Source organism: Macaca thibetana, chromosome 3 (assembly GCF_024542745.1).
Source record: "Macaca thibetana thibetana isolate TM-01 chromosome 3, ASM2454274v1, whole genome shotgun sequence".
NCBI lineage: Eukaryota > Metazoa > Chordata > Mammalia > Primates > Cercopithecidae > Macaca > Macaca thibetana.
The window spans coordinates 160615977-160630350 of record NC_065580.1 but is presented as its reverse complement, the minus strand read 5'-3'; the positions used below and the strand labels follow the sequence as shown (position 1 = coordinate 160630350).

Below are 14374 nucleotides of genomic sequence, written 5' to 3'. Positions count from 1 at the left end.
AATAAAAATGGGCACGATATTGAAGAATAGGGGGAATTTGGCCATGAGTAGAAGACACGAGACTGTTACTGAAATTCACTCCTTCAACCTGTTTTTCTTTTATTGTCGTACTTGGTACCATTTCTTTATGGCTTGCTGTCCTTATTTCACGATATGCTCTCTGTAATCTTTTAGGAAATCACAAAATTACTAAAAATTGCCGTAGTACAGATGATATTAGGAAGAAGTCCTATTAAAACAAGTAGGCCAGGTGTGGTGGCTCACACCTATAAACTCAGCACTTTGGGAGGCTGAGTTGGGTGGATTACCTGAGGTCAGGAGTTCAAGACCAGCCTGGCCAACATGGTGAAACTCTGTCTCTACTAAAAGTACAAAAATTAGCTGGGCGTGGTGGCAGGTGCCTGTAGTCCCAGCTACTTGGGAGGCTCAGGCAGGAGAATCGCTTGAACCCAGGAGGTGGAGGTTGCAGTGAGCCAAGATTGCACCACTGCACTCCAGCCTGGGTGACAGAGCAAGACTCCGTCTCAAAACCAGGCACGGTGCCTCATGCCTGTAATCCCAGCACTTTGGGAGGCCAAGGTGGGTGGGTCGCTTAAGGTCAGGAGTTCGAGACCAGCCTGACCAACATGGTGAAACCCTGTCTCTACTAAAAAAATTAGCTTGGCATGGTGGCGCGCACCTGTAATCCCAGCTACTTGGGAGACTGAGGCAGGAGAATCACTTGAACCTGGGAGAAGGAGGTTGCAGTGAGCCAAGATTGCGCCACCACACTCTGGCCTTGGCAACAAGAGCAAAACTCCATCTCAAAAAAAAAAAAAAGAAAAGAAAAGCTGGCATGGGAATGATTAAAGTATTTTCAAAGGTCTAGTGGACTCTTACCGCAAAAGCTCACAAAACGGACATGCTCAAAATCGCATTTTCTGCATTGTCAGCCTAAGGAAGAACATCTTGATCCCTTCATAGATTTCCACTTGAGAAAAATCAGTATCTAAATTAAATATGGACTTACTATATTGTAGTGGGATGGGGAACAAGAACAACTGTAACACTCATTTTATGTGTTTGCCATAATATTTGAAACAAAAGCTGCCTTACAGTTTAGGTGTTTATTGCTTAAATACTTTTGGGCATTTTAATAAAAGTCTAGAATGCTGATATTCATAAACTTGGAAGGCATAATTATCTTAATCTAGGGCTTCCGACTGTTTTCAGAAAACCATTGTTCTCTGTAAATGCATAGTAACTTAATGTAATAGGATCAGAGCAGTCCTGCAATTATTATTATTATTATTTTTTTGGAGACAGAGTCCTGATCTGTCGCCCAGGCTGGAATGCAGTTGCATAATCTCGGCTTACTGCAACCTCTGCCTCCCAGATTCAAGCAAATTCTCCTGCCTCAGCCTCACCAGTAGCTGGGACTACAGGTGTGCGCCACCACGCCCAGCTACATTTTGTATTTTTAGTGGGAGACGGGTTTTCACCATTTTGATCAGGCTGGTCTTGAATTCTTGACCTCAGGTGATCTGCCTGCCTCAGCCTCCGAAAGTGCTGGGATTACAGACGTGAGCCACTGTGCTCAGCCTAAAAAAAACTTCTTTCACATTGTGTAACACAACGTTTTGCAAGCTTGTTTGACCACAGAACCTTTTATTACCTGTTATACAACTATGAATATTATAGAACATGTTTTAGATAATTGCGGCTTAGCATGGTGGTTCATGCCTGTAATCCCAGCACTCTGAGGTGGGCAGAATGCTTGATTGAGCCCAGGAGTTTGAGACCAGCCTGGGCAATATAGTGAAACCCCATTACTACAAATAATAATTTAAAAAAATTAGCCGGGCATGGTGGTGTGGGCCTGTGCTTCCCGCTACTCGGGAGGCTGAGGTGGGATAATTGCATGAACCCTGGAGAGCAGTGGTGCCATCGCAGCTCACTGAAGCCTTGACCTCCTGGGCTCAGGTGATCCCCCACCTTACCCTCTTGAGAAGCTGGGACTATAGGTGCCACCACCAAGCCCGGCTAATATTTTGTGTTTTTAGTAGAGTCAGGGTTTCACAATGTTGGCCAGGCTGGCCTCAAACTCCTGGGCTCCAGCGATCTCCCTCCTTGGCTTCACAAAGTGCTGGGAATACAGGCATGAGCAAGTGCACCTGACTGATAAAAGTAAATTGAGTTCTCTAGGGGAGGTTTTGCTTTTCTTTTTGTTTAATTGTATATTATTCTACAGAGATTTGATTTTGGTATTTTACTTTTTAAGGTCTACATGAATATTAACTTGTAATGCTCATCTAATAAGTTACATATTTATATTTGCAGCCTCAAACTCCGATCTCTTCGAGTTAACGTAGGACAACTGCTGGCTATGATTGTGCCTGATCTTGATCTTCAGCAAGTGAATTACGATGTTGATGTAGTTGATGAGATTTTAGGACAAGTTGTTGAACAAATGAGTGAAATCAGTAGTACTTAAAGTATATATTATGTAAGATAAGAAGACATTTGCTCAATGCTTTTGGTTGTACAGCTTTTAAAATATAAGTATGTTTGTTTTATAGATATGATAGGCAACAGACTGCAAACCATAATCTTTACTGTATTCTATGCATTCAAATGTGGTCACAGATATTGTGGACACATTATCAGATGTTTTGAAATACCTGTGAATTGTTGGCATTGAGCAGCTGAAGCTAAGTCATGACTCTGTTTGGAATGTAAATATTTGTAATTAAGCCTGCACATATTTTTTTATTGCCCTAGAGTACTGAAGTGTTTTTCACCAAGAGCTTTTCAGGTTGCCCCTAAGCTTTGTGCAATTTTTTCTGGTTCCCCAAAGTGTATTTTTCTCTAAGTCGAGGGCTATGCCATAATACAAATGGAAATGTTACCTTTGATTTTCTTATAAAGGAGTTTATTAAATAGGATTTTTAAATAATGTAGTAACACTCCTGATACAACTCTGGTTATAAGTGAATTGAGCATTAATGTTTCCTTTGTATAAATTCCTATCCTGAAATATTTTATTCATGAAAATAAGGTAAGCAAAAACCAACTCCATTTTGCCAGGATTTTCTTGTGCTGAGATTGCCAATCACGGTTAAACACAAAGTGTTTTTATGGAACAAAGAAACAGTCTTTAACAGAAAAAAGGTATTGAAATATTAAATGGCCACCAAGTTTACTTTGAAGCCCATTTTTGGCTGTTTAGTCAGCATGAAGTGGGCATGATAATTTTTTAATATTTCTTTTTGTGAAATTTCCTGTACAGCCTTTTGTAGGATTACTACAGGTTAATGTGAGTTGAGGAAGAGAATCTTTCTCGAACAATGCTACATACCTTTTATTATATTACAGACCTAAGTGTTTTATATCCTGGAGTCAAGGAACAAATTACCTTAGGATTATAGTATTACATGCCATAAAATACTATGCTTTATTGGTCCCATGTTTTGTGCAATTTTAAAGAGATGGCTTTCTATTAAGTATAAACTATGTATATATAAGAACCATATTTTCCACAACTAAAATGTGCATTATTTTTTCCAAAGTTTTATCATTGCTATTTATTTTTACCTTTGTTTTTGAACATTCAATCCGTTCATTTTGTATGTATGCTTAATACATGTCTGTCATATACAATACTGAATTTTTACTGTATAGTAATTCTGGAAAGAGCAAATAAATGAAGATTGTTTTTATTTGCCTGATAAAGTAATTGAAAGTGTATTTTTGGTATGAAGCTGGTTTTCTGTCACAATTGTAATTTCCCAAATTTTAAAATATCTTGTAATAAAATAAAAATATATGATGGCTAACTGTTCAGATACTACTTTTAAAGAATTAATATTAACCTTAAATTATTTTAAAACTAAAAATGTATTCATTAGACCCTCAACTGGAGCTCATTTTAACTACTTTAATTGCAGGTTATTTTTTGAAGACTGTTTCTATTAAGACTGAGGCTGAGCTGCTCTTTCCTCAGAGGATGTGTATTCTGTTTTCAAAAGCCTTTTCTCAGCCCGGCGCGGTGACTCACGCCTGTAATCCCATGACTTTGGGAGGCTGAGGCGGGCGGATCACCTGAGGTCAGGAGTTCGAGACCAGCCGGACTAACATGGAGAAATCCCGTCTCTGCTAAAAATACAAAAATTAGCCAGGCATGGTGGCACATGCTTGTACTCCCAGCTACTCAGGAGGCTGAGGCAGGAGAATCACTTGAACCCGGGAGGTGGAGGTTGCGGTGAGCCAAGATTGTACCATTGCACTCCAGCCTGGGCAACAAAAGCGAAACTCCGTCTTAAAAAAAAAAAAAAAAAAAAAAAGACTTTTCATTGTGTAAGTCATTTACTCTAGAGAAACGTTGCCTAAATAATAGCAGCTATGTAAATCATGTGTAAGTTTTGTGAATATCTAATTCATGCAGTGGTTCTTTTTGGAATTTGCTATTTTCCCCTTCCTTTTGGCCAGCTTCTGTATGTATTCTTGCAAAAATATTTCCTGTGGCTATCTGGCTTGATGGGAAAATTAATCATGGGATTAGTAAGAGAAACTTGCTTGCTAAATTGATTCTTTGGAAGCACTTAGATATTTTTTGCTCTTTATGAGGATATTGAAGTATTGCCAAGATATGAGACTTCAAAAATGTGGCTAACAGTTTCAGACAGAACAACTGTTGTTTAATGGAACAATGTGGGCTTTCATGATGTATGTGCCTTTCTCTTGTGTGTGTGGGACAGTATTGCCTCAACTAACGTTTATTACTTTAAAACACAAAAGGTATGAGGAAGTAAGCCAAAACAGTCCACGGTCTTCAAACAGGACCTAGGGTGGCAAGATCAGTGAAGGCTGAGTGAGCACACAGAACAGGAGGGCATGGCATGTCCCTGTGTGCTTCCTTTGGGCCTCAAATCCTTCATGTGGCAGCATCCAGTTGATGATGCTGCCCGTGATCTCAGACACTTGATTCTTGCTGTCACATAGACCTCTTAAGATTGGGTCATACGTCATTGAGAAATTTAAGCTCTCACCTCTGGCTGCATAGTAGAATCACTTGGGGAGTGTTTTAAACTCCCAAAGCCAGGCTGCACTTCACGTTAATTAAGTCAGTGTCCTTGGGGTTAGACCCAGATAACTCTTTTTCAGGGCCTCCCGGGTTAATTCCAGTGTACCATCAGAACCGAGCACCGTTGATCTGTGTCTTCTGTTGAGTATTTATAAATGTTGAACTTGAGTGGTTCATGAAACAAACGGGATCAACATATCCACTTTTTCACTGGGGCAAGTAGGGAGAGGGAGGGGAAGCAGAGCAGTGCCCCTGTTAGAGATGTAAATGAACAGTGAAAAGACTTTCTCCACGGCCTCTAAAGGTAACCACTATTGGCTTTTGTGTGCATACATGCACACATTCATGTGTATGTATTTTATTTACATTAAACTGCATATATTTGTATCAAAATTTACACAATGGGATTATACCATATAATTGATAACATTTCCATACCATTCTTTCAAAAAGCTTAAGTAATATTTCGTCACAGGAATATGCTCCTAATGCTTACTTTTCGTTAGAAAGAATATACTGGCCGGGCATGGTGGCTCACGCCTGTAATCCCAACACTTTGGGAGGCCGAGGTGAGTGGATCACGAGGTCAGGAGATCGAGACCATCCTGGCCAACATGGTGAAACCCCGTCTCTACTAAAAATACAAAAATTAGCCGGGCATGGTGGCGGACTCCTGTAATCTCAGCTACTTGGGAGGCTGAGGCAGGAGAATTACTTAAACCCAGGAGGCAGAGGTTGCAGTGAGCCGAGATCGCACCACTGCACTCCAGACTGGCGACAGCGAGACTCCATCTCAAAAAAGAATATATTGTGAAAATTAATACATACCACACATGATTTTCCGATTACATCCAGAGTGTAAATTGTTAACAGTGAATATAATAGGTCAAAGAATGTATGCCATGTACATTTAAATAAATATTGCCATCCAAAAAAGGTTGCAGGAATTTATACTTAAGACGAGTAATAAATACGACTTTTCCTCAAAATCTCTCAAACTTAATTTGATATGTAAAAATATGACAGCTGACATTTGTCTCAGTCCTTATATTGGCCATTTTAATTTTCTGTGTTCTATACATGTTCTTTGCCTATTCTTTTCTACTGGGTTGTTCTTGCTATAAAGAAGCTGAAAGCTTGCCTTAATTTGGCCACACATCACCCCAAAACTACCCAGACACTACCCATTTCTTCCTATTTCAGAAAATTCACAGTTGGTTGTCTTTTTATTATTATTATTATTATTATTATTATTTTTGAGACAGGGTTTCATTTTGTTGCCCAGGCTAGAGTGCAGTGGTGTGATCATGGCTAACTGCAGCCTCAACCTTCGAGGCTCAAATGCTTCTCCTGCCTCAGCCTCCCGAGTAGCTGGCATTAGAGGCGTGCACCACCATGCCCACCTAATTTTTCTGTTTTTTTGTAGAAACAGTTTCACCATGTTGCCCAGACTGGTCTCAAGCTCCTGGACTCAAGCAATCCACCCTTCTGGGCCTCCCAAAGTGTGATTATAGGCATTTGAGCCACTGCACCTGACTGGTTAAGTCCTATTTTGTGCAGTGTCTCATAAACAGGGACTCACTGAAGTGGCTTGAAAATCTAAATAGAATCCTATCTTTGCATATTTGTCTGTTGAATGTTGGTCACAGCTCACAAAGTGAATGCTATTAATACCTGATTGGTGTAGAGGAAAAAATAAATGTGTTGCTTTTTAGAATTGTTTCTTGATCACAGAGTTAATTTTCATATACTAAGGAAGAAAGTCTGGTTAAGAGTTAAGAAACCGGCCGGGCGCGGTGGCTCAAGCCTGTAATCCCAGCACTTTGGGAGGCCGAGACGGGCGGATCACGAGGTCAGGAGATCGAGACCATCCTGGTTAACACGGTGAAACCCCGTCTCTACTAAAAAATACAAAAAACTAGCCGGCCGAGGTGGCGGACGCCTGTAGTCCCAGCTACTCGGGAGGCTGAGGCAGGAGAATGGCGTGAACCCGGGAGGCGGAGCTTGCAGTGAGCTGAGATCCGGCCACTGCACTCCAGCCTGGGTGACAGCCCAAGACTCCGTCTCAAAAAAAAAAAAAAAAAAAAAAAAAAAGTTAAGAAACCTTTTAGAGCCACAATTTGAGAGTCATCAGGACCCAATATCTTGGTAACAAGACAGAATAAATTTAAATTTGAATATAAAGGATTTTTACCCCAACCTGGCTAACAATATTTAGGTTATGTATGTGCTTGATATGTGAATATCTAGAATTTGGCTGTAGTTTTGTGTGTTTTTTTGTGGGGTATTTTTTTTTTTTCTTGGAGACAAAGTATCACTCTGTTGCCCAGGCTGGAGTGCAGTGGCATGATCACAGTTCACTGCAGCCTCGACCTCTCAGGCTCAAGTGATCCTCCCACCTCAGCCCTTATGAGTAGCAGGAACTACAGGCACATGCCACTGCACCCAGCTAATTTTTGAATATTTTGTAGAGACGGTTTGCCATGTTGCCCAGGCTGCTGCAACTTCTAGCCTGAAGCAATCTGCCTGCCTTGGCCTCCCAAAATGCTGGGATTACAGGCGTGAGACACCATGCCCAGCTGGCTGTATTTTCATAATAAAATGTAATGGTGTTTTATATTCACAAAGGAGTCAAGTCTTCCTAATCTCCCATGGGGTTCCTTTTGGAAGTGAGGCCCTTGGTTTGTGCTGTGATCTGAACCAAGACTCAAGGTAATTTGAGTATATAATTTTTTTTTTTCCTAGGCAATTGTCCCTTGTTTTGTGACTCCCTTGGTGGGAATCCCTCTCAAAATGTGATATTCATGGAGGCAATTGAGGTACCAGCAAGCTTGTCCAACCCACCTTGCTTAGTTGTTTTGTTTTGGGTTTTTTTTTTTCCCCAGGCTGGTCTCAAGAAATTCTGGGCTCAAGGGATCTGCTCACTGTGGCCTCCCAAAGTGTTGGGATTACAAGTGTGAACCACTGCTTCCGGCCTTAAAAAATACATATTTTTGAGACAGGCTCTTGCTTTGTCATCCAGGCTGGAGTAGCAGTGGCGCGATCACGGCTCACTACAGTCGTAACCTCCCAGGCTCAGGTGATCCTCCCACCTCAGCCTCCTGAGTAGCCAGGATCACAGGCAGACGCCACTATGCCCAGCTAATTGTTGTATTTTTTTGTAGAGACAGATTGTTGCCTTGTTGCCCAGGCTGGTCTCAAACTCCTGGGCTCAAGCGATGCACTTCCCCCACCTCTTAATCTCTCAAAGTGCGGGGATTACAGGAATGAGCCCTAATTTATGGTTTTGTTTTTTTGTTGTTGTTGTTTTTCTGTACTCTGTATACTCCAGGGTATTTCAGATGTAAGGTATTTCAATACATCTAATAAATTTCCTTGTCTAGACTTGGTGACAGCCATTTCTCCAAGAGCTCTGCTTCGTTTTGTGGGAAATGCTATTTGAAGACCATAATCTAGGCACAGATATAGTCATTGTTTTTAGTTAGGCCATTTCTTTTTCTTTTTCTTTTTTTTATTCTTTTTTGCTTTTTTTTTTTTTTTTAGACAAGGTCTTGCTCTGTTGTCCAGGCTGGAGTACAATGGCATAATCATAGCTCACTACAGCCTCAAACTCCTGGGCTCAAGTGCTCCACCTTCCTCAGCCTCCCAAGTACCTGGGACTATAGGTGCGTCCCACCATGCCTGGCTGATTTGTTTTTTTTTTTTTCTAGATACAGTGTCTTGCTACATTGCTCACGCTGGTCTTGAACTCCTGGGCTGCTTCAGCCTCCCAAAGTGTTGGTATTACAGGCATAAGCCACTGTGCCTGGCCTAGTTTGGGCATTTCTAGGCCTTTTTAGTGGACTGAACTAAAAGAGACTATAGTCTCTTTTGCTGAAAATCTTGGTTCCTAACCACATAATTATTTGCTCTTCCCAATGTATACATAAATACATATGTATGCATATATGTAACAATACCAGTATTTTCTAGCCATAGTATGACTGGAGGTAAATTTTCTTTGGGGTAGTATAAAATTTCTGTGTTTGCCAATCACTTGAAATAACTCCTTGTGTGCATCACAATGTTTCTTCATCCATGTTGCTGCCTGTGTCAGTCAGTGTAGAGTTCTCCAGAAAAACAGAGCCAATATGATAGATGCAAGAGATTGATCAGGAGGAGTGGCTTAAGTGGTTATGGAGGCTGAGAGGTCCCATGATCTACTGTCTGCAAGATGGAGACCCGAGGAAGCCAGTGGCATAACAGTCCCACTCCTAAGCCCTGAGAACCAGGGACACCAATGGCGTACGTCCTGGAGTCGAAAGGCCTGAAAACCAGGAGCTCTGACATCTGATGGTGGAAGATGGATGTCCCCAACTCAAGAAGAGACAGAATTCGCCCTTCCTCCACTTTTTGTTCTTTTCCGACTCAACAGGTTAGATGATGCTCCAGATACTGCCCAGGTTGGTGAGGGCAGATCTTCTGTACTCAGTCTACTGATTCAAATGCTAAAGTCTTCCAGAAACACCCTCATAGTCAGAAATAATGTTGACCACCTCTCGGGTATGTCTTAGCCCGGGCAAACTGACACATAAAATTAACTATCACAGTCAGTATTTCTTTTGGATTACTGAGTAGAATGCTGTGGAATGAATATGGCACAGTCTGATTACCTTTTCTCCTGTGGGTGGACATTTGGTGTCTTTCCAGTTTGGGGCTATTATGAATAATGATTCTTGTACGAGTTTGCTTTTGTTTTCCTGATACATATGCCAAGGAGTGGAATTGCTGAGTCATGGGGTAGGCATATCATTACCTTTATTAGACACTGCTGAACAGTTTTCTAAAGTATTTACATCAGTTTATACTTCTACCAGTAGTGTGCCAGAGGTCCTGTTGTTGCCATTCTCCTGTACTGATTTCTGTCATTTCTCCTATTTTTCTTTTTTTCTTTTTTGAGACTGAGTCTCTTTCTATCACCCAGACTGGAGTGCAGTGGCATGATCTTGGCTCACTGCAACCTCCGCCTCCTGGGTTCAAGTGATTCTAGTGCCTCAGCCTCCCAAGTAGCTGGGATTACAGGCGCCGCCACCATGCCTATTATTATTATTATTATTATTATTATTATTATTATTATTTTGAGATGGAGTTCTGCTCTTGTCGCCCAGGCTGGAATGCAATGGCGCAATCTCGGCTCACTGCAATCTCCGCCTCCCAGGTTCAAACGATTCTCTGGCCTCAGCCTCCTAAGTAGCTGGGATTACAAGCGCCTGCCACTGCGCCCGACCTATTTTTTGCATTTTTAGTAGAGATGGGGTTTCACTATGTTGGTCAAGCTGGTCTCGAATTCCTGACGTCAAGTGATCCACCCACTTCAGCCTCCCAGAGTGGTGGAATTACAGGCATGAGCCACCACGCTTGGCTTCTCCCTATTTTTCTTATTCTGATATTTCCTCAACATTTTTTTCCAACCCTTTACTGAACTTTTTATTTCTGTTATCAAATTTTTTTTTTTTTTTTTTTTTTTTTTTTGAGATAGAGTCTCACTCTGTCGCCCAGGCTCCCAGTGGTGCGATCTCAGCTCACTGCAACCTCCGCCTCCCGGCTTCCAGCGATTCTCTTGCCTCAGCCTCCCGAGTAGCTGGAATTACAGGCACACACCACCACTCTGGATAGTTTTTGTATTTTTAGTAGAGAAGGGGTTTTGCCATGTTGGCCAGGTTGGTCTGGAACTCCTAGCCTCAAGCAGTCTGCCTGCTTTGGCCTCCCAAAGTGTTGGGATTACAGATGTGAGCCACCATGCCTGGCTCAGATTTTGATTTTAGAATGTTCACACTTACAAATGGAAATTAAAGTGTGTTGAGAAGTTTTTTTCGAAGCTGAGTTAAGAGTTAGTGCTTTTTAGCCGGGCGCGGTGGTTCACGCCTGTAATCCCAGCACTTTGGAAGGCCGAGGTGGGCGGATCACGAGGTCAGGAGATCGAGACCATCCTGGCTAACACAATGAAACCCCGTCTCCACTAAAAATACAAAAAAATTAGCCGGGCGTGGTGGCGGCGCCTGTAGTCCCAGCTACTCGGGAGGCTGAGGCAGGAGAATGGCGGGAACCCGGGAGGCGGAGCTTGCAGTGAGCCAAGATCGCGCCACTGCACTCCAGCCTGGGCGACAGAGCGAGACTCCGCCTCAAAAAAAAAAAAAAAAAAAAAAAAAAAAAAAAAAGAGTTAGTGCTTTTTAGCCGGGCGCGGTGGTTCACGCCTGTAATCCCAGCACTTTGGAAGGCCGAGGTGGGCGGATCACAAGGTCAGGAGATCGAGACCATGGTGAAACCCCGTCTCTACTAAAAATAGAAAAAATTAGCCGGGTGCAGTGGCGGGCGCCTGTAGTCCCAGCTACTCGGGAGGCTGAGGCCAGAGAATGGCGTGAACCCGGGAGGCGGAGCTTGCAGTGAGCCGAGATTGCGCCACTGCACTCCAGCCTGGGCGACAGAGCGAGACTCCGTCTCAAAAAAAGAAAAAAAAAAAGGCCGGGCGCGGTGGCTCAAGCCTGTAATCCCAGCACTTTGGGAGGCGGAGGCGGGTGGATCACGAGGTCAGGAGATCGAGATCGTCCTGGCTAACATGGTGAAACCCCGTCTCTACTAAAAATACAAAAAACTAGCCGGGCGTCGTGGCGGGCGCCTGTAGTCCCAGCTACTCGGAGGCTGAGGCGGGAGAATGGCGTGAACCCGGGAGGTGGAGCTTGCAGTGAGCCGAGATCGCGCCACTGCGCTCCAGCCTGGGCGACAGAGTGAGACTCCGTCTCAAAAAAAAAAAAAAAAAAAAAAAAGTTAGTGCTTTTATATCAATTTTCATTATTAAAAAGTTCTCAGGAACCAAATAACATTGGTCCCCTTAAATTGAGGCAGTTCTGCCCAAAATGGATGCTTGGGGCCCAAGCTGAAGGCCAGTGGTTGTTGAGGAATCTAGTTAGAATTGCGTTAGAGGAATTCCTTTCTTTTTCTTTTTTTTTTTTTTTTTGAGATGGAGTCTAGCTCTGTCGCCCAGGCTGGAGCGCAGGGGCACCATCTCAGCTCACTGCAAGCTCTGCCTCCCAGGTTCACACCATTCTCCTGCCTCAGCCTCCCCAGTAGCTGGGACTACAGGTGCCCGCCACCACGCTCGGCTAATTTTTTGTATTTTCAGTAGAGACAGGGTTTCACCGTGTTAGCCAGGATGGTCTTGATCTGCTGACCTTGTGATCCACCTGCCTTGGCCTAAAGTGCTGGGATTACAGGCGTGAGCCACCGCACCCGGCAGGAATTCTTTAGTCCAACATTTGTGGTGCAAACTTTGAGGTTTTGAGCAAATAACTTTTCTTTTTTTTTTTTTTTTTTTTTTTTTGAGACGTAGTCTTGCTCTGTGCCCCAGACTGGAGTGCAGTGGCGCGATCTCGGCTCACTGCAAGCTCCGCCCCCCTGGGTTCACGCCATTCTCCTGCCTCAGCCTCCCGAGTAGCTGGGACTACAGGCGCTCGCCACCTCGCCCGGCTAATTTTCTTGTATTTTTAGTAGAGACGGGGTTTCACCGTGTTAGCCAGGATGGTCTCGATCTCCTGACCTCGTGATCCGCCCGTCTCGGCCTCCCAAAGTGCTGGGATTACAGGCTTGTGCCACCGCGCCCGGCCTCTTTCTTTTTTTTTTGAGAAAATATTTGAGATAGCCCAGGGCCTCTCTCTGGAGCCGCATCCCCTGCCCGTGTTGGCTTATCAAGTTGGCACTGAAGTTGGATCTCTAAAATGTTCACCAAGAAAGCCAACTCCTTCGTGTACTTTCAGTACTTAAAGCATGTGTTTTTATCTTTTAAATCCACGTTCAGCGTCGTGACACTTCAAGAGGTGGGCAGATTATTCGTTTGTGAATGAACAGCATTTATGAGAAATTTGGAGAAATTTGATGTTGAAGAGACACGAAGAATCCCGAGCTTTCCAAAACAGACTGAATGAAAATGCAAGCTCCTGGAGCAGGGGCCTCTGCTGGATGTTCGGAATCATGGGGCTGGTAGGGCCAGGAGTCTGTACTTTCATAACAGCCAAATTATCTAAAGTATATAGTCATTCCCAGTCCAAACTCTGTATGGAGAGAAAAAAATCTAAAAATGGCATATTCGGATTATGTTATTCTAGCTTCCTGTAGAAATCAGGCTTCAAGGAGCATACAGCCATTCTTATCAACATGAGACACTGATTTTTAGGCAATATCTGTACCTTTCATAAAGCTGGCTAAAAGCATCAGCCAGTATTTATATAAGAATCCATGTCTGTTCTTTTTTTCCAAAAATCCTAGAGCAGTTGGTTCCTCAGATAAACCTGTGTGTTTCTTTTATCCAGTAAAAGCAGCGCATCCAGAGGTACTTGTTTCCTGGCCTTCTGCGAAGCCCACAGATAAATTAGGTCTCATCTGGAAACGTCCCATTTCAAAAGGCCTGCGGTATCTGTGCCTACCGATCAATTTACCGCCTCACTTTAAAATGTGAGTCTGTTCTTAGAAAGGATTTATAAGGCCGGGCGCGGTGGCTCAAGCCTGTAATCCCAGCACTTTGGGAGGCCGAGACGGGCGGATCACGAGGTCAGGAGATCGAGACCATCCTGGCTGACACGGTGAAACCCCGTCTCTACTAAAAAAAATACAAAAAACTAGCCGGGCGAGGTGGCGGGCGCCTGTAGTCCCAGCTACTCGGGAGGCTGAGGCAGGAGAATGGCGTAAACCCGGGAGGTGGAGCTTGCAGTGAGCTGAGATCCGGCCACTGCACTCCAGCCTGGGCGACAGAGCAGACTCCGTCTCAAAAAAAAAAAAAAAAAAAAAAAAAAAAAAAAAAAAAAAAAAAAAAAAAAAAAAAAAAAGAAAGGATTTATAACTGCGTCTACTATAATAATAAAATGTAAGCAACCTTGCGCTAGGTACTGAAGAATTTCATAGCTTTGAACTCTCCAAAATGTTCTAGAAGCCAATATAGAAACCCAGAGATCTCAGTTTTTGTTTGCAGAAGGGACAGGAGAACCGGTCGTGTTCGCCCTCCCAAGTGCACAGCGCCAGCATAGGGTCTAACACACAGCCCAGGCTCTGTAAACGTTTGCTAAAAGAACGAATCAACAAGGAATAAATAATGGATAATAATAATAAATAATAGTGAATCCATTCTTCCTGCAGTCGTGGGTCTGGCGGGAATAAATTCCGGCCCGGATTCCGACCCCAGGGCCAGACCGGGACTCGCCTCGGCGCCTAGGAGGGGGCGGGGCTTCCCTGGGGTGCCGCCCACGTCGGGCGGGACCTGAGAGGTGCTTGAGGGGCGGGGCGTC

The 14374-nt window shown here is 43.4% G+C and overlaps 1 protein-coding gene across 1 annotated transcript in view; it reads left to right on the top strand.

Moving 5' to 3' along the window:
- Positions 1 to 3815, top strand: part of MORC3 (MORC family CW-type zinc finger 3) — a 56595-nt gene extending 52780 nt beyond the window's left edge. Inside the window, exon 17 of the mRNA XM_050785751.1 lies at positions 2320 to 3815. Within this exon, the coding sequence (XP_050641708.1) occupies positions 2320 to 2473 (154 nt within the window). The 3' untranslated portion in view covers positions 2474 to 3815. The remainder of the gene's footprint in view (positions 1 to 2319) is intronic.
- Positions 3816 to 14374: the final 10559 nt, after the last annotated feature.